This window comes from Oryctolagus cuniculus, chromosome 5, assembly GCF_051225735.1.
Source record: "Oryctolagus cuniculus isolate XC-2025 breed Fujian yellow rabbit chromosome 5, ASM5122573v1, whole genome shotgun sequence".
NCBI lineage: Eukaryota > Metazoa > Chordata > Mammalia > Lagomorpha > Leporidae > Oryctolagus > Oryctolagus cuniculus.
The window spans coordinates 154,060,260-154,080,540 of NC_142871.1; the positions used below are offsets into that span (position 1 = coordinate 154,060,260).

Consider the following 20,281-nt stretch of genomic DNA (forward strand, 5'->3'; position numbering starts at 1 on the left):
AGTCCACGGAACAAGAGAAAGGTTGGAGTTCTATTAGGGATAGAGAAAAGCTAAGTGTGGTGTGTTGAAAGCAAGCGCATTGGCACCGGTGGTGTCAGGGAGAGCTGGTGAGCTCTGATCAGCGGATGGTTGCAGCTACTTAGTAAAACGAGTCCTACGTCATCAGTCTGTTTTGTTGAGTAAGTGTTCTTGTTTAGGTGGTTAGCTGTCCTTGTGCTGCAAGCTGACCCTGTGGTAGTTCCAGCTAGCAGGCCAACCTGGTGTGAGACCCCTCCCTTCATAGCCTTCCCAGCTCCATCTGTCAGGTTTGACAGAGCCATCTCCACTTGGAATCTGACTGTGCTCACTTGCCTCCATTTGTCTCCTTCCATCCGAGATCTTTTCTAGTCTATCCTTCCTCCACACGCTGCCTCCATGATTTTGCTGCGGTTCAGTTTTGTTGACATCACTTGTGTTAAAAATGCTCTGATCTCTCCTGAATGTTTACCCTTTTAATTTGGAAGTCTCCCGTGGGGCACCCAAGGTCCTTCCTGACTGACATCAGCCAGACTTCCAGATATACCATTCCTTCCATAAATGCTGGGTCTCAGACAGAACTGTCTCCATCACCCTAAATCTACCTAAGTGCTGATTCTTGATATATAGTAGGTCAAATCTGAGTCAGTACTTTGGGACTATTTCTGGAAGATTTTTTAGTACATAAATTACATATTTCTATTCAAAGTGATGTATACAATTTTATCAAACTAGACTTCAGAGATAACTCTTTGAGGCCTGAATCTCAAATCAGGTGCCTAATGAGTGCGATCAGCCCTTAAAATTTGGGCTCAAGTCCATTTTACTGCCTTTTACAAATAGTTCATGGAATGGTACAGAGAAGGATAATAAAAACAGATGAATTTGTCTCCACCATTGCCTCATTTGCCTGATCAAGAAAAAGCAGTTTAGATACATAAACAGGATTCCCAGGAAGAAAAATAATTTGCACAAGGTCAGATGTGTTGATGATTTGTTGAAATCCTAACCCCAGCATGCATGGGAGAATGTGATCTTACTTGAAGATATGATCGTTGCCAATGTAGCTAAGAGGAGGTCATACTGGAGTAGGGTGGGTCCCTAATTGAAAATGACTGGTACTTATAGAAAGACAGAGATGTGAAGGTACAGAGACCAGGGGTGGTACCATGTTAAAACAGATACTGCATGCTCTCTGCTGTGGCCCAGGAAGGCAGTGGAGGATGGCCCAAGTGCTTGGTCCCTGCACCCCATGGGAGACCAGGAGACGCACCTGGCTCCTGCCTTTGGATCAGCGCAGTGCGCCGGCTGCAGTGTGCCAACCATGGCGGCCATTGGAGGGTGAACCAATGGCAAAAGAAAGACCTTTCTCTCTGTCTCTCTCTCTCACTATCCACTCTGCCTGTCAAAAAAAAAAAAAAAAAAAAAAGACAGATACTGCTGCCATAAGTCAAGAAACACCTATGGCTACAAGAAACTGGAAGAGATGGGGAAAGATATTTCTCTATAGGTTTCAGGGAGAACATATCTCTGCTGATACCTTGATTTTAGACTTATGGCCTCCAGAATGGTGGACCAAAAAGTTTCTGTTTTTCTAAGTCATCTAGTCATCACACTTTGGTATGGCAATTCTAGGAAACTCTGGGAAATACACAGGGAAGTGAGTTTCAGTTTAGAGACAGTATAGTGTTCTATCTGATTTCCCTTTCTCCTCTCTAGATAGATCAAGTTGGGATGACAGAGAGAGAGAAGAGTAGAAAGAACTGATTCATGTGAATATAGAGACTGAGAAGTGTCAAGATCTGTAGTCAGGGGCCAGTGCTGTGGCTTCATAAATTAAGCAATTAATATGCCATTTTAACAAAATAAGTAATATCACAAAATCATCACAATATATGCATCATATGTGTATGATAAAATTCAGCATTGACTGCTATCTTAATTCACAGCAAATCAAGAATAGAAGAGTGTCTAACACAAGTCAACAGCCAGTTTCATACTTAATAGTGAAATATTAAATCACTACCCCTTAAAATGATATTCCTTGAAAGGATAAGTCCATTACTATTTTAGTTCAATATTGTATTGGCAGACTTAGCCATTGAATTAAAGGCAAGAAAAGGAAATCAAATGTTCACAGATTAGAAACAAATGAATGAAAATGTCAGTATGTGTTGTGAGCATATACTTTGAAAAGAAATTAGCAATAAACGATTGTAATTACTTTAGTAGAGAAGTTGCTAGATAAAATATCAACAAAATAAATTCATTTCTATAAATTTTCACAAGAAATGATAAAACTGAACTTTTGTGTTGTGTGAAGAGAGATTTTTCAAGATTGTTCACAGAAATGTCAAAGATGCAGATGACATCATAAAAGTTTTGTGCTCTTAAATTAATGAGAAAAGAAAGACTGATTTTCTTTTTCTTTCCCTTTCTTGTTTCCAAGGAAACATGAGTACAGGCAAAAAATTGATGCACAATACAAGAGCTATGGGTTGGGGTATAGCAGGAAAGGTAGGCGAAAGCCCGGTCCTGGAAGTCTCACCATATGGAGACAATGAAGTTTCTCCCATCAGCACAGAGATCATAAATTAGCTTAATGGAAGCAGAGAGTGAAGTAACGTGATCAACCCTGGTTGAAGCCTTGGCAGATGTCGCACTGATTTACATAGTATTCCCAAAAGTTTTCTGTAAGTATGATTCCACTTAGAATTCCAGCAAGGAAATGTTACAGAGCTTTAGAAATCTTTATCTCCTTGTTTGTAGTCTGTTGAGGACTGCCTAACTGGGTTCCCAAGGAAGCTGCAGTGTATTGCTGGTATGGAGCATATTTATTTGTTTCCTGAGATCAGTAAGGGCCTGAGTCATAGACCAGAAAATTTCTTTATTTTCTTTATTTATTTGAAAGTCAGAGTTACACAGAGAGAAGGAGAGGCACACACAGAGAGAGGTCTTCCATCCACTGGTTCACTCCCCAGTTGGCTGCAATGGCTGGAGCTGTGCCAATCCGAAGCCAGGAGCCAGGAACTTCTTCCGGGTCTCCCACACGGGTGCAGGGGGTCTAAGGACTTGAGCCGTCTTCCACTGCTTTCCCAGACCGTAGCAGAGAGCCGGATCAGAAGTGGAGCAGCCAGAACTTAAACTGGTGCCCATATGGGATAACAGCACTGCGGCGGTGGCTTTACCTGCTACGCCACAGCGTCGGCCCCCAGAGAATTTCTAGGTAGGAGGAATCTGCTTTTGAATGGACATGGACACTGTGGTGTTTCCCCCACATCCTCACCAGCCCGTCAAGGCAGGTGTGATAGACAAGAACACAGCCTAGGGGAGTACACGTTAGTCCTCTCATCACCTCCCCACCCCAACCTCCAAGAATTAGATGCGAAAGTACAGTTAGTCATCTCTCTAGAACTTTCTTGCATTTCAAAACATACATATGGAGAATGGAGCCCAGAGGGTGGAGAGACAAGTAGATGTAAAATAAAATCACTTACCAGAGTGCTGGTTGGAGTTCTGGCTTCCCCACTTCTAATCTATCCAATGATGGCGCAAGTGCTTGGTCCCCTGTCATCCATGTGGCCTGGAGGGAGTTCCTGGCCCCGGCTTTTGCCTGGCCCAGTCTTGACCATTGTGGTCATATAGAAAGTGAACCAGAGGATGGAGAATTTCACTCTTTCTCTGTCTCTCCTTCTCTCTCTGATGTTTTGCCTGTCAACAAACAAATAAATCTTTAAAAACAAAAACATAACACAAGCTGCTGTTGCTTACTTAAGATAAACATTCAAGAGAAATATTAATAAGCAGGAACATGTGCAATATCTGAGTTATTTATTGTCCAAATGGCTTGAGCTAGCTGGCAAGGATTAACCAATACTTCAGGGTCTTACATGACTAGGGTCTCAGGGCCTCATTTTCCCCTCGGCTGGGGATTTTTAGTGATCTTCAATCTTTTCTGGTTTTAAACTCCATTCTCACATTGAACTTGCTTGGCTATAGATAAGAGGGGTGAGATTAGGTGAAGCAGATGGGAAAGCACTGGGATAGGACTGTCTGAAGAAGTAATTACCGCTTCCAGATTGGCTGCAAGCGGGATGTGGTGGTGCCTACGGGGTCTGAACGACTTGGGATTTTAACACACACTCAGATGTATGAAATGGTTGTTTGATGTTCTCAGTGGGTAGATGTTAACTGACTAACTACCTCCATCTCACCTCTGTATTCTCTGGTCCTTGTGTTATCAACTCCACATTCTTCAGCTTACTTGCAAATAGAAAATGATAAGTGCTGATGTGCAACCCAGACAAGGTTTATTGAGGCATAAGCTTGAGCACAAAGGAGAGAGCTTTTGGGAATAGGTTTCCCCAACTGGCTCCCGGACAGGAGCTGAACGGGCACTTCTATTGCCCTGGGGAGGCGTGGCGGTTCCCACTCAGGGCACAGCGCTTTGATGTGCATCCAGCCTGGAGTTCTGGCGAATCCTCCTTGACAAACAACAGTGCAACATTTCAGCTTGTGCCCAGCTTGGTGTTTTTGTGCAGGTGCTATCGGTGTTTTGCACACAACATACTCAGAATGGTGAGGTTGCTCAAAACCACCACACAAGAAGGTCCTATAGAGGTCATGTTAGGCTCTTCTGGGCATGTGTGCAGGTCAGGGAAGACCCTGGCAGGGTAGTGGTATTTTTTTTTTTTTTTCCCTTTAGGATTTGGCTGTTCCTTGTTCCTGATTGGTTTGGAGCTGGAGCTGGATCAATAATTAGGTTAAGAGGGGCTAGGTTTAGTGAGTCCTGTTCCATCCTGTCTTACTTGTAATTAAATTTAGGACATGTCGGGATTTCTCTCTGATCACGATAGATAACCTAAAGCAAGGGAGATGGCATCTCAAAGTTCTCAGCATAGTTGGCCTCCAAGATCAAGAATCTAATCCAAACAGTTGTACTTTCAAGAAAGCAAAAGCTTCAGCTCATCTGAGAGATTCACTCACAGGAGGAACTATGGGGAGGGAGGACTAGGAAGGAGGCGACAGCATGCCAGCAGAGTCTTGATGCCAGGCTGCAGATCCTGGAGTTGAGGCCGCAGCAAAGTTGTTATCATCAGCGGCTCTTTATTGGTGAAGGGGTACCTTCAGATAGACGGGTGGGGTTTGCAGTGACAGTGGGGTGGAGGAAAAAAGCGTTGAAGGGGGAAAGCCTAGAAGAGAGAAGACAAGAAGATAGGTTCACCCTTTGGGAAAGAAAGACGCGTGGCTCTGGGGAGAGGCCCGAAGAGGAGCAGCACCCGGAGAAACCGCCCAGGGGATGTGACGAGCGCGGTCTTCTCTGTGGCCTCCCTCTGAACCCGAGCTCCCCAGATGAGTTCTTGCTGCCAGGGGAACTGGGAAAGCAGGACGCAGAGACTGGAAAGACCCGGATGGTAGGCCCGTGTGTCTGCCCATCAAGGTGGAGTGTCTGTTGAACGATTCTCTTCCAGTTTAGAAGTTAGCGTTTGTGTGATGAGCAAAGATAGGGTGGAAATCAAAGAATTTATAACATCAGGGGAGGGACGGTATGTAGTAAGTCTACCAACACAGACACGTGACGTTGACTAAATGAGTTTTCTATCTGAGTGTCAATTTCTACATCTGTTAGATTGACAGGGGCTATTTACCTTGGGTCAGGCTCAGTGTGAAGAGTTTACGCAAATAATTGTTTTTATTTTTTACAGGTTAGCGCGGTGAGGCTCATGTGATTCTCCCAGTCTTACACAGGAGGAGTGGAGTCAAGAGGGCAACTTTCCCAAGAGCATTTAGCTTGGGAAGGATGAGGAAGGAAAGTGTGTCTGGGGCTTGATATTCTACTCCGGGTGACTGTTTGAACTCAGACAGAGCAGGGCGCTCAGGAGAGCCAGCAGGAAAGCTGGAGGCCTAAAGAGCTTTGGGAGATTTGTGGCTGGGGCGGCTGTCTTTGTTCTGGGCTCCTGTCCCTAGATTACAAGCCTCTGAGAAGAGATCAGAGGTCCGAGGGTAACACAAAGCTTCTGTTTTCTCAGAGAGCTCATGAATGCCCAGACTCCACTAGCCCTGAGAATTAAATCCCGATCAGACTTGGGTTTTTAAGGCGGTGAAGGCAGCTTTTTGTGTGACCCTGGAAGAGGCAGAGCTGGTGGGGGCTGCTGGTTGGAAAGGAACCAGCAAAGCTAAGCCAGCAGTGCAAATCCTGTGAGAGGAAGGGCAGGAAAGGGGGAGGGATAAATGGAAACAAACTCCACCTTGTTGACTAATCCACGGATTTTTCAGCGTCTCTTTGTTATTTCGTTAGAGCCCGGGAGTTTCCGAATCCACCCCTTTCTTGTTGTTCTAAAGCATTAGGAACAGCCACTGCACCCCAATGCTTGCCCTTGTGGTTATCATTTTGCTGCCTAAGTTATCATAGGTGATAACGTGATCAAATATTTAGTTACAGCATAAGGTTGCCAAGTCTGTAATAAGTTTTATTGCCACTTCTGCTCCCTGAGAGGCAGGCAAATGGGAGTGGATTTAGGACAAACATTTGAATAAATGGATTTGGGACAAAAGTTTGAATAAATTATATAATAAGAAAATCCATAAATTTAAGAATTTATTCCCACCTTTTGAAGGCCCAAATTGGGAGGGGGGGAATGTGAGTTATTAAATTTTTTAATAATTTATTTGGCAGAGTTAGATAGTGAGAGAGACAGAGAGAAAGGTCTTCCCTCCGTTGGTTCACCCCCCAAATGCCCACCACAGCCAGAGCTATACCGATCGAAGCCAGGAGCCAGGTGCTTCCTCCTGGTCTCCCATGCGGGTGCAGGGCCCAAGCGCTTAGGCCATCCTCCACTGCCCTCCCGGGCCACAGCAGAGAGCTGGACTGGAAGAGGAGCAACCGGGACTAGAACCGGTGCCCATATGGGATGCCGGCGCTTTGGGCGGAGGATTAACCAAGTGAACCACAGTGCTGGCCCCAAGTGATTAAGTTTTTGATCAATTCTAGGTGGTATTAACTTGATGAAAAATGCACAGATTTGTCAAGAATATAAACAAAATGCACATTAAGTATGCTGAATACAATGGTATGGTGAAGGGAAGGGGTTGGGAATCAAAGGAGATAAAATGTAAGAGAGAAGGGTACTTGCAAGGGAAAATGATTATGAATGTAGGAGCAGGATTAGCTCAAACATTAGCACTTATGGTCCAAAAGACAAAACCAGACAAGAGGGAGGAAGGTCTTGGCCACCCTCGCATGAGGTGAGTTGGGATTAAATATGTTATTTATATGAAAAGCCCAGAAATTCTTAGGGCTCCAGGTCTGCATTCCTCCACTACTCCATAATTTTAGCCAGAACTATTCGTCATTGGAAACTACCACTGAGTGGATTAAGCTTGTATGCGGCTTGAGAGGCAAAGCATCTTTATTCTTAGAGGAACCATGATTCTTCTGTGGCCCTGGGGCTTCTGGGAGATGATGAAGCCTGCCTGAAGATTCCTACAAATTTATAATTAGTTCAAAATAAAAAAGTTCAGAAAAAGTTATTCACTTTAAAAATCAGTACATTCAGAATGGCAGATTCTCCTTCAAAAAGTTGCCACTGTTTGTACTCTGCATCCTCCTCCTGGTGTGGAAGAACATCCAGTACCACGCTGCACCCAGGCTGGGTACCACCATTCCTTTCATCTTTTGCCAATCTGATAAATACAGAATGCACCTTTTTTATTTATAGTCCTCTGATTACTGGAGAAGGAGAACATTGTATCCTACCACAAATGCCGTTTGGTTTCCTGTCTAGTGCCCATTTTTCTTGTGGTCTGATAGTTTTTTCTTGTTGATTTACATGCACTTGAAAGCATTTGTATAATGAACATAGTAACTCATCGCCTTCACATAGATTGTGAACATTCCCCGACTCAGACCAATTTTCTCCCAGCTTTCTTAGTTGGTCTAGTCTTTGATATATATATATATATCTAAATATATATATATATATATATTTAGATCTCAAACAATAATATTAGGAATATTGGGAGGCTGAGTCAGCACCTAGCCACTGCAGTCCCCTCAGGAAAGACAATCATCATTAAAGACTGTCAGAATTGGTAGGAGGCCCAGGTCCTCATCGCACTGGTGAGCTCTGAGCGCTCCCGGGGGTGTGCGTGGGTGAGGATGTGGTCTGAACTCTATCATCCTCAAGCCCCGCTGGAGTGGCAGGGAGCCTGCGCCGGGGATTGGCCTGTGTGGGCTTGGGCTGCTTTCTGCCCAGGCATCAGATGACTGCAGAGGAGTTCAAGGACCTCACACACTATGGATCTGCAAGCAGTAGTCATGGCTGCACAATTAAGAGCCTCCCATCTTGTCCCCTTTCTCCTGGCTGGCTTAGTGCTGACAGATTCCAAGCCAGAGAAGATGAAGGTGAGTGAGCCAGCCTCAGAGAGGGTGCAGCTGCTTCTGTACTGCATCTAGGCCTTTCCCTCCAGTCCTTGCAAAAAATCCAACCTTTGTTTTCTTCTTTGTGGGGTCCCAGGGACTTTTCTTCCCTTCTCCTTGAATCTTCTTGCTCTTGTAAATGGGCGTTCTTTGAGCTGAATATGTGTAAGGAGAAAAGGGTCTCCTTACTGTGGTCCTTTCTCCCCTCGTTCTCCAAGTGTCAGGGCAGTCACATCCGTGTCTGCATCAGAGCTGGGTCTGAGCTATGCACCAGTCAAGGTCAGTGTAGGTAGGGATCCCGGTGTGAAGAGAGACTGAGCTAAGTCATTTCAGTTACCACTCAGCAAAAAACCCAGGGGGAGGAGGGGAAAAAAAAAAAGCCAATGTGGAAGTTTTAGGGATAGAGAAAGTTGGAGACGTATCAGAGAAACAACAGACTCATGGAAAACATAGTTCGAGGCCTACAGCAACTGGATTTGAAGTCCGGTGTCTTGGATTCTGGCCTTAGTTCTAGCCCCAATTCATGATTCAGCTGTTTATTGAAGAAACGTATAGGTATGGCAGTGCACAGGGAAATTCAGGGAGGAGAGTGATGAATGACACCTTTTGAATTATAAAGTTAGGGGCAACCAAACTTTCGTGCACATAGCAGGTTGCCACCATTTGGCCTTGGAGTCACTTCACCTTGGTTAGTCTCTGGCTTCTTATTGTAATTTTGTGGGCAACAGATTCTACCTTATGAGTGGGTGAGCACACAATTCCGATGCCTATAGTGTGTTCTAAAAAAGGGAGCTCAGGTGAGTCCCTTCCCCCCAGTCCCTGGCTCTAAAATAAATTAGTCCATTTCCTAGAAGACTTTTCAGAAATGATTTGATTTTTGTGTTGCCTAGTGCTGCCTGAATGTGTGTGGAGACTCCAGCTGTAGAATTTGCTTAATAGAAGCTGGATCTAGAGTGTTGGAGACATTTCACACAGATCTAATAATTTTGCAATAGCAATCAATGTTAGAAATAAGCTCCTATATACTCTACCCAACATAATTTTCATTGCAGTTACAAAAAAACCAAATTCTTAAAAATATTTATTTTTGAACCAGTTTTCATAGGGATAGGAATGGATGCTTTCATTTAATGTTCTCTTTGTATGTGTCAGTTTTGTTGGTGAGTGCATGAGTATAAAATTTTAGGAAAAGTTACAAAATAAGTAGCCAGCCGTTAACTGCTATAATCAAATATGAGTGAGGCTACATGTGAGAAAAAAGGTTTTGGAGGCTAAAATGACAAAGAGCATAACACAAAATGGTGGGAGCACTTGTGGGAGGAAGAAATCACATTTTGATACAGAAGCCAGAGAGCAACTCCAGAGGGAAGCGCTGGCTTTTATACCAATCTTCTCATGAGAATGACCCAGGGTTCCTTGAGAAATACCTTAAACTCTAGAAGGCACCTGCACAATTTAATGAAGAACCTCCCACTAAGCCCCCAAAGTAACATCCAAACCACAGAGAACCTCCATAAAGAGACTTTCTTCCTTCCCAAGATTCCAGACTGAGTAGCTACAATCTGGGTGCTGCTGACAGAATTAGTGGACTTACGGGGTTGGAAAAGTTGGATTTGGTTTGGTTTTGTGTTCCTTCTTCTCTAGGCAGGGGCAGATGGTGTTTGACCAAAATCCTTTCCATTCCACCACTTTTCCTGGAAGTCTAATTTAATCTTAGTTTCAGTCTGGACCTTCCTTATCAGAAAATGGCTTTCTTTCTCTAGCCAGTTCCCCCTTGCTTTGTCTAACTGGATGGTTTGGACATATAGCTTCTTTTTCATACTTCCTGTTTGATACGCCCTGTAGCTGCATGGGAAGTGGAGCAGCCGGGTCTCAAACCAGCGCCCACATGGGATGCCACTACGCCACAGCGTCGGCCCTGGATTTTCACAATATTGATTTGCAAGAGTATCATCCGAGTGAGAGGCAAGGGAGAGAAAACTATGCAAGGCAGAGATGATACTGGATTTTAGAATGTTAAACTTGAAAAGTCCCTTGAGGGTCTAATAGGAATCTAGATGAATACATTCGTTTCACTCATGGGGAAACTAAGGGCCATTGATGAGAACTGCTCAGGTTCACAAAGAAATTTAACAATAGAGCTGGTTTCTGATTCACAGGCCGGAGTTCCTTCCACTCTAGCATGCTGATAAGTGGGTTAAAAAATCAGGTAATGGCTGGCGCCATGGCGTGGTGGATAAAGCTGCCACCTGCAGTGCCGGCATCCCATATGGGCACCAGTTCGAGACCTGGCTGCTCTACTTCCCATCAGCTCTCTGCTGTGGACTGGGAAAGCAGTAGAAGATGGCCCAAGTCTTTGGGCCCCTGCACCTGTGTGGGAGACCTGGAAGTAGCTTCTGGCTCCTGGCTTCTGAGCCTGGCTTCAGATCAGCTCAGCTCTAGCCATTGCGGTCATTTGGGGAGTGAACCAGTGGTTGGGAGATCTCTCTCTCTCTCTCTCTCTCTCTCTCTCTGCCTCTGCCTTTCAAATAAAAAAATAAATATTTTAAAAAAGAAAGTAAGTTAAAAAACCTATGGAAAGAGAAGTAACTAGGCCTTCCCGAAATATATCCGCTATATCAGCAATTTAAAACCTGTCTTTGTCTAAGACAGGTAGAATGCCTTCAATCCAAAGCCACAGTGTAGCCTCATTTTCACAGAACGTGTGGATAGAAGACCTCTCTCTCTCTCTCTCTCTCTCTCTCTCCCTTTCCTCTTTCTCTGTGTAACTATGACTTTCAGATAAATAAATAAATCTTTAAAAAGAGAAAAGAAAAACAATGTGTGGCCCTTACTCCTGAAAGGAGCGGCCGAGAGCCGCCATAAAATGGCCTTAATAAAACAGTCCTGGGAAATGGGGAGTAAACTAAGTTCACAGAGAAAGCAGATAGCTACTAGCCAGAGATAAGGGCTACTACCCAGAGATAAGGGCTACTACCCAGAGATAAGGGCGACAGAACATCCTGGTATGCACATAAGCCCCCTCCCCTGTGCTTGTTCAAGCTTAACAAAGAAACCGCGAGACACGTAGGGCACGTAGCCACCCCTTTCTGCTCTTCAAGGACCCCCTCCCCTTGTCCAAGCTTAGACACGTAGGGCACGTAGCCCCCGTTTCTGTTCTCTCCTCCTCCTCGACGACCTCCTCCCCTTGTAGTTACCCAATAAACTTACGCCACCCTATGGTATGTTAATTTTGTGGTTTTGCCCCTTAAAAGCTGTGTGAGATAGCTGCTCGGGGCTCCTCTCGCTTGCTCGCTGCTTGCAGCAGTAGAGGGCCCATTTGCGCAAATGAAATAAATAAAATTACCTCGTGCTCTATTGCATCGTCTGGTCTGGAGTCTGTGTTTCTGGGGTCGTCACAAGAGGACACCGCTTCTGGGGTCCTACACTCCCAGGTCATGGCATTCCACTCTTTTCCACATAGCCTTGCTTTTCTCGGTATCCTTGCCAGTGTAATAGGAACAGGCTTGACTACTTGTTGCTCAAAAAGCAAAACAAAACAAAACAAAAAAACACCACATTAGATTTTTAACAGTTTTGTCATTGATACCTTATACAGTTCTTGCTTGTTTTGTCAGTCTCATTTAATACAGGAATACTTCAAAAAATTCATGGAAATGGAATTCAAAGATGCTTGTTTTGGTACAAAAACTTTTGAAATCCATGCATATGAGAGGTCTTCAAAAAGTATATGAAAAGTGCTTGCTAGGAAAAAACTGTGTATGAATTTGTATCAAAATGATCTTGGGACCTGCATTGTGGGTGCAGTGGGCTAAGTTGCTGCCTGTAATGGCAGCATCCCACATTGCAAAGCTAGTTCTGGGTTGCTCCTTTTCCAAATCAGCTGCCTACTAATGTGCCTGGGAAAGCAAGAGAGGATGGCCCAAGGACTTGCACTTCTGATACTCAGGTGGGAGACCCGGCTGGAGCTTCAGGCGTCTGGCTTTGGCCTGGACCAGCCCTAGCTGGTGCCAGCAGAGAAAAGACTTCTATTTCTCTCTCTCTCTCTCTTCCTCTCCCTTTCTGTCCCCCTTTCTCCCCCTCTCTTTCTTCTTCTCTCTGTCACTCTTCTTTTCAAATAAATAAATAAATCTTAAAAAAATTATTTAATTCCATTTCTATGAGCTTTTTGAAGTCATTTCACATATCTATTATTCTCCAAGTGCTTTGAAAGATTACCAAGATGTGAGGAATAGTTGTTACTAATATTACCATTATAAAAATCTTCCAGATGAATTGTTACAAAGATGTGAAAGGCACCATCTACAATTATGAGGCATTCACTCTTAATGGAAAGCAACGCATCCAGTTCAAGCAGTATGCGGGAAAATACGTCCTCTTTGTCAACGTGGCCACCTACTGTGCACTGACCTCTCAATATCCTGGTAAGAATTTAAAGCCGTATGAGTAGTGGTAACATATGGGCCGCAAAGCCTGAGATACTTTTTATCTGGCCACTTAATGGGGGAAAAATTTGCTGACCTCTTCCTTGAGCCTTGCAATTGCTTTGCCTGAGATTCTGCTCCCCGAACCAAAATTCTCTCAGAAGATTACAGAAGTTTCCTTGGCAACGACAAAAGAGAGGATCCATGTTTTCGAGACTTTTCTAGGAGGAATTAGAGTAACAAGCAAAGGGGAAAAGGAACTTCAGACCTGGGGTGACATTTGTCTGGGTTAAGGCAGGTGATGCAGGCTGTACTAGAGGTAATACTCCTTCTCAACTCCCTGTTCAGGCTCGCTCAACTCTTCCCAGGGATGTAATTCTCCCTGTTTATTATTCAAGGAGGAAGTTTTCTCTCCACAATTTAGACCATTGGTTTAAAAGCCTATGAATAATGAACAGGATGGGTTATATCAGAGACAGATATATTTCATATATTTGATCTAATTAAGCATGCCATCTTTTGTTTTTAAATATATTTTGAAGAAGCTATACATTCTCAAGGCTCAAAACTCAAAATAAATAAATATGTTTAAAGGAAGATTTCTTTTCACCTCTTTCCCCTTCCTTCAGATGACCAATAGTATCATGTTTTTAAAACTTATGGGTAGATTCTTTTTTCTGCTTCTCCCCTTTTCCTCCAGTTAATTATGTTGTAAAACCATGTGCTGCTTTTTTTTTTAATTGAATAGAACTCTTTCAAGTTCAGCCTGTTCTCTCATTTTTTTCTTATTATTTATTTTTTAAAGATTTATTTATTTATTTGAAAGTCACAGTTATATAGAGAGAAGGAGAGGCAGAAAGAGAGAGAGAGAGCTTCCATCCACTGGTTCACTCCTCAATTGGCAGCAACAGCCGAAGCTGTGCCAATCTGAAGCCAGGAGCCAGGAGCTTCTTCCAGGTCTCCCATGTGGGTGCAGGGGTCCAAGGACTTGGGCCATCTTCTACTGCTTTCCCAGGCCATAGCAGAGAGAGGGATTGGGAGCCGAGCATCTGGGGACTCAAACGGGCGCCCATAAGGGATGGTGGCACTGCAGATGGGGGGCCTTACCCATGCCATAGTGCTGGGCCCCCTCATTCTTTTTAATATTTATTGAGCCATAATGCATTTATCAATTAATAGGGATTTTTAAAATAGATTTATTCCGTTTCTATTCAGTACATGACAGATGAGAAAACTGAGGCATAATTGCCCAAAGACTCCAAGACAGGCTTCCTCAGCTCTTGTGTTTTTCCTGGAGGAAATGTTTGCCTGCAAGATGAGAACAAGAGGGAAGAATATGGAAAGAGGTTCTGAAGAAACTGTGGAAACAGCAAAGCAATTTCTTTTTTTTTTTTTTTTTTTAATTAAAAGGCTAAGAGGAGACAGCAAGTGGCCAAGCTGAATCTGAGACTGACTGGTATCTGTTAGGGCATTCTCACAGAAAGGATGAACAGAAATGACTGTCAAAGTCTGAGCAGACAAATTAGTCCACTTCCTGGCCAATGGAGGATGATAGTTGAAGCACATGTTTCTGCAGATCATATAGAATGCTTAGGTAGATTGCACCTGTAACATCCCAAGGACTGTTGAAAGACACCGGGCAGCTCGACTTGGAATTTCTTGGGTTCCTTTTGCCTCTGTCAGGTTCACCTCCATTCCACTCAGAGCGAACCAGCCTGTGCACAGAAGAGCAGCTCAGTTCTCATGGTCCCTGTCCTTTCCTTTGGAAAAGAAAGATTTAATCTCTCTGTTAACATACCAAGGCAAACTAATGGGCAGCATTGTTCCAACCAGGCTTTGTTTAAAGATCACCTGAACTTGGAATAAGAAACATGACTGGACCCCATCAAAAACTTCTCTGAGATGGGACTGATTTTTAAGGAAGGGTCTCTAATCGATTCTGATGTGGTGCAGGTTTGGGAGTACTGCCCTGTAATTACAGGATCTTGAGTGTGTATTTGAAGATCTGGTGTCTAACTTCCCTATGTCACTAACAATCCCTTGAGTCAAGAGACACTCCCCTGCCTGGGCCGTGGCTTCCTTTTCTGCAACATAGGTAACCCGGGATCTCTCTCTCTACAAGGCAGGGTCTCTAGGCAGGCCACCATGTTGTCCCTTCTCTTCCTGCAGAATTGAATGCACTCCAGGAAGAGCTGAAGCCTTTTGGCCTAGTCGTGTTGGGTTTTCCATGCAACCAGTTTGGAAAGCAAGAACCAGGACAGAACTCAGAGATTCTTCCTGCGCTCAAGTAAGTGCCTGCATAGACCCAGCAGGAGACCCCCGGTTACCTTTGCTCCTTCTCCAGGGGTCCTTCTATGTCAGGAACTTTCTGGGTAGATGACAGATTCGTAGATTTAGGGCATCTGCAAGGTTATTTTAACTTTGGCTTGCCCTGTTTGGAGTCTGACAATGTCCAGAAGTTCTTTCTCCACCTCTGGTTATGACCTAGGCAGATGGTGGGGAGCAGAGGTACAGAAAGGCTGGAGGAATGGAGACAGGTTGAAGAACAGGGAAAAATAAAGACAATCAGGAGCCCAAAGTAAAAAAAAAAAAAAAAAGACACAACTTGTTTCTCTTTCTACCCTTATATGCTTGAGCTTCCTGGGAACATTTGATTCATTGCAGGTATGTCCGTCCAGGCAAAGGGTTTGTGCCCAATTTCCAGCTTTTTGAGAAAGGGGATGTGAATGGTGGAAAAGAACAGAATATCTTCACCTTCTTGAAGGTAAATGAAGTACTGCGGTAAGGCTCTTCCTCTTGCCTAATATTCCCAGTCCAGAGTTAGTGTGGTGGAAAAGGACACCGTGGCTCTTGCCTGGAAGTGAACTTGATCTTTTTGGAGGAATTCCCTAGATTAGCATAGGAATGTAGGCTTAACCTCTTAGTACCTATGGAGCTTGGGTTATGGGTAATGAAGACAGTTCTGTGGAGTGGCGGCTTTACTAGGACTACCCTGTTTTGGTCATTGGCATCCATTCATTCAAAGTACTTTTATGAACTACCTGTTATCTTTAAGGTAGGTTAAATAAGGGTATTAAATGAATATGGTACTGTTCCTACCCTTAATGAATTCATATTGAAAATGGAGACATAGAAATAATGTAGAAAGTTATCATTTATTAAACACTAATTTTTATGCTAGAACTAAAAGGATCCTGAAGATCACTAATTGTTCTTTTTAAAAATATTTATTTATTTATTTGAAAGGCAGAATTGCAGAGAGACAGAGGCAGAGAGAGGTCTTCCATCTACTGACTCACTCCTCAAATGGCCCCAACAGCTGGAGCTGGGCCAATCTGAAGCCAGGAGTCAGGAACTTCCTTGGGCTATCTTCTACTGCTTTCCCAGGCCAGAGTAAAGAGCTGGATCAGAAGTGGAACAACCAAGTCTCAAACCGATGCCCATATGAGATGGCACTATATGAGATGGCAGCACTGCAGGCAGCAGCTTTATGTGCTACTCCAGTGCCAGCCCTGGGTGAATTGTTCCTAAATGCTGGACTTTGTACTGGAATTACCCTAGGTTAAAATTTTTATATATCCCCAGTAAATTGAAGAACATAGGTCGGTATCAGGAAGGTTTTATAAATACAACTTGTCTGAATTATTCTACTACCCTTTATTCTAAGATGACCCACATGTAGTTTATTCTTACAAGGCTACTTAAAAAAAAATAATTGATGGGGCCGACGCCGCGGCTCACTAGGCTAATCCTCCGCCTAGCGGCGCCGGCACACCGGGTTCTAGTCCCGGTCGGGGCGCCGGATTCTGTCCCGGTTGCCCCTCTTCCAGGCCAGCCCTCTGCTGTGGCCAGGGAGTGCAGTGGAGGATGGCCCAGGTGCTTGGGCCCTGCACCCCATGGGAGACCAGGAAAAGCACCTGGCTCCTGGCTCCTGCCATCGGATCAGCGCGGTGCGCCGGCCGCAGCGCGCCGGCTGCGGCGGCCATTGGAGGGTGAACCAACGGCAAAGGAAGACCTTTCTCTCTGTCTCTCTCTCTCACTGTCCACTCTGCCTGTCAAAAAAAAAAAAAAAAAAAAAAAAAAATTGATGAAATGATGGTGTTTCAGTTTTCTTCTTACTTGGTAAAATTTGTATTAGTAACTCTATCTTGGTTTCAAATGATATTTAATGAAATGTAACTGGTCCATGGACCCCCAAGACCTGGGAAAACACATTCTAATCTCTGTCATTCACCTTGCAGGAAAGAATGTAGAAGATTGAGAGGTGACATATCTTAGTCATGCCAACATGATTTTGTGATGAGGTCATGGGAAGAAGGAAAAAGAGGGAGCAGACTTTTGCTGTAAAATCTGTGACACTCTTGGTAGTTGGCACGATGGTGATTCAGAGAATGCACGGGGTTCTTAGGAATGACAGGAAATTAAAGTATCTACGTAGGGAGGGAGGGAGTAGGTTATTGGTGAATGAAAATAGCCTGGATCATCCAAGAGCAGCCATGATGCTCTCGTTTGTCTTTTCCATCTCTCTGTTTCAGCACTCCTGTCCTCACCCTTCTGGGATTTTGGGCTCATTAAGACATATCTCCTGGGAACCCATAGAAGTCCATGACATCCGTTGGAACTTTGAAAAGTTCCTGGTGGGGCCTGACGGAGTCCCTGTCATGCGTTGGTTCCACCTGGCTGAAGTCAGCACGGTCAAGTCAGACATCCTGGCCTACCTGAAGCAATCCAAACCCAAAAAGGAAAGTGGAGTTGGAGGTAACGAAGCACCTGAAGACCTGTTCCAAGGAGAACTACAACAAAATCCAGCTTCTCGCCACATTTTTTCCCCTACTTGGCATCCACTTGACTAAATGACCTCCATTCTGCCAAAGTTTCTGCTCTCCAGCAAGTGTTTATGTTAAGAAGGTTGCTACTGTTCCTCCTAGGTAAAGAATAAAAGAATGGAAACCCTAAATTCTTAGACCTCCATTACAGATTGAGTCATTCATACTCATCATCTTTCCACAGGAATGGTTCATTCTGCTGTCATAACCAGAAAAAATGTCCTCCTTGGCTTTCCACCCCAGAAGTACAGGAATAGTGATGGGGTTATAGTCACATGTTTTACTTTCTAACATGTTTTGTCCCCTTGGACAAATACGGACTGTCAGTTTCCTGCTCTTTTTGAATGTCTTCATCACCCACCAACTTGTCATTTGCCCATGGGAACCCTAAGGTAGAGTGGGACCAAGAACATCACCTCCCATGAACGGTGGGTATTTCCAGGCTGGTGGGACCCAGAGCCTCTCTGTATTGCTCCACATCAACCATCTTATTGTCTAATCTTTACTACAGTAAGGTTAGGGGACCTGGGTAGGAATGCCCTTTATCTTTTAAAGGGTAGGATTTGCCCCTCCCAACCCTAGATCCCTCAACTTTAGAACCAGCCCTGTCACTGTCACCAATAAAATGTGTTGTGCAGCATCTAAGAGCTCCGTGATAGTCTTTAAATCCTGTCTGGTACTTGCACACTCTCTATTTCTCCCCTCCTGCTCCCTCTCCCACAGCTGGTATATTGCCCACCTGACTCCTTTTACATGCCCAGATGTTTGAAAGGTTGTCACCGCGGGGCTCCTAAGCTGTCATTCCTCTTCAGATGTTAGCTCAGGCCAAGAGTGTCCCCCGTCTGGGGAAGCCTACATCAAATGACCAGTCCCTGAGGAGTGTAAGGGTCAAGTCCAGAGCTTCCCAGACGCCCGCAGAGACCCCTCCCAAAGGGTAGGCTGCCCCTTTTGGGGGCTGGCACTGCAGCTTGCTTTGTCCCTCTGACAAATCTTGCATCTCTTCTTTGTCCCTTCCGCCCAGGTGTGGATTCTCAGGTAATATTCTAGAAAGCTTTCTGAACACCAATCTCCGTCTTAGAGTCTGCTTTCCAGGGAACTCAACCTGCAATTGTTGGTGCCAAAAATGACCTGAAAAAGAAGATGCTAAGATGACATTTTGGAAACTCACTAACAACCCGATGGTGGGGGTTGGGGCACACACAGCCACTGGAGCAAAGTAGCAGAATGATTATAGAACTGTCATCAAACCTGAACTAGCATGGTAAACAGATGGAAGGATACCCACTAGCAAAAGGGACACAATATATGCCTGAGAAACATGGGAACAGGTGAAAATCATAATGTAATAGAATTGGATGCTCCCTGTTAGAGGGAGCTGATACTTTGGAGAGTAGCTCCGGCCATTGCGGCCAATTGAGGAGTGAATCAGCAGATGGAAGACCTCTCTCTCTCTCTCGCTGTATAACTCTTTCAAATAAGTAAATCTTTGAAAGAAAGAAAGAAAGAAAGAAAGAAAGAAAGAAAGAAAGAAAGAAAGAAAGAAAGAAAGAAAGAAAGAAAGAGAAAGAAAGAAAGAAAGAGCTCCAAAGAAAGTTAAATTCCCAACATAGAATTCTGTGTCAGGTTCATGGCTTGATTGCTAAATAGAACCTTGAGACATTGGATGAAGACTTCTGATGCATTAGAATAGCCAAATCCCCCAGGTCTCTTAAAGCTTTTAAAAATGGCCCCTCCCTCCTTGTTAAGGGGTAGCATATCCTTCTTGGTTGATGACAACAACTCTGCCCTAACAAATATTGTGTCCTGTCACCACTCAGCATCTGAGGGTGAGATTCTAAGGGTTCTTGAACAAGGGGAGTGAAGCAGAGTTAGATAAGGAGAGTCATTGATTTGGGAGCATTTTCCTTAAATATAAAATTCTTACTGTCAACACAATATACTGAGGCTGCTTCCTGCTTCAAAAAAGGAAAAAAAAAAAACTCTTGCTAATGTAGCAGAAATTCCTGGCATATTATAGATTATGGAAATAAGGTATCAATGGCTCGCCATTTTATTCGTATTATTTAATACTTTTAACACAATGCTTTACAATACCTAATCTTTACCTGCAAACTTTCATAGAGGGAAAAAAAAAAACTCTAAAATGAATTATAAAAAAGTGAACAAAGGATTTCTCAAGATGACACTTTAGAAAATGTTCAAATAATTGTCTAATTGTATTACTTCTTTTACTTAGCTTGTGTTCCAGCTACACGTGTAAAACACCTGTTGTTCTGAAGAAAATACAATCTCTTCGGATATTTCAAGGTAGCAAAGTATTTTGAAAAAACAAAGCAGGGAGTGACTGGCTTGGAGCCAGAGGGAGCATTTGAAGAAGGGAGGTCCGCGGAGCTCCGAGCGGGGGCGCTCCGGTGAATTCGGAGCGTCGGAAGACAGGCTCCTGAGAGGAGCGGCAGCCCTGTTGGACACGCAGCCTTTTCAGCTTAATCCGGATGTGCAATCAACACGCCTCCTTTTCATTCAGACGCTTTCAAATAATCTGAACTGAGGAGAAAAGTCTGAGGAAAATCAAAATCCCCTTGATTGCAACCTTCAAT

General features: G+C 44.0%; 1 protein-coding gene across 2 annotated transcripts; it reads left to right on the forward strand.

Moving 5' to 3' along the window:
- Positions 1 to 8,216: 8,216 nt before the first annotated feature.
- GPX5 (glutathione peroxidase 5) lies at positions 8,217 to 18,331 on the forward strand. Of its 2 annotated transcripts, XR_016234267.1 has the most exons (6): positions 8,217 to 8,419; positions 12,705 to 12,858; positions 15,028 to 15,145; positions 15,523 to 15,622; positions 17,394 to 17,786; positions 17,869 to 18,331. XR_016234267.1 is itself a non-coding variant. In XM_008262418.5 (5 exons), the coding sequence occupies exons 1-5, from the start codon at positions 8,312 to 8,314 to the stop codon at positions 17,709 to 17,711; spliced, it is 798 nt and encodes a 265-aa protein (XP_008260640.3). In that variant the 5' UTR covers positions 8,217 to 8,311; the 3' UTR covers positions 17,712 to 18,331. The 2 variants fall into 2 exon arrangements, 1 of the variants encoding a protein (XP_008260640.3); XM_008262418.5 differs by having other exon boundaries at positions 17,394 to 18,331.
- Positions 18,332 to 20,281: the final 1,950 nt, after the last annotated feature.

What these genes read in the sequence shown, in the direction of transcription:
- GPX5 (XM_008262418.5), top strand. Translation starts at nt 8,312, where the DNA reads ATGGATCTGCAAGCAGTAGTCATGGCTGCACAATTAAGAGCCTCCCAT. An exon ending in CCAAGCCAGAGAAGATGAAG is followed by an intron (nt 8,420 to 12,704) that starts GTGAGTGAGCCA and finishes AAAATCTTCCAG; the next exon opens with ATGAATTGTTACAAAGATGT. An exon ending in ACTGACCTCTCAATATCCTG is followed by an intron (nt 12,859 to 15,027) that starts GTAAGAATTTAA and finishes CTCTTCCTGCAG; the next exon opens with AATTGAATGCACTCCAGGAA.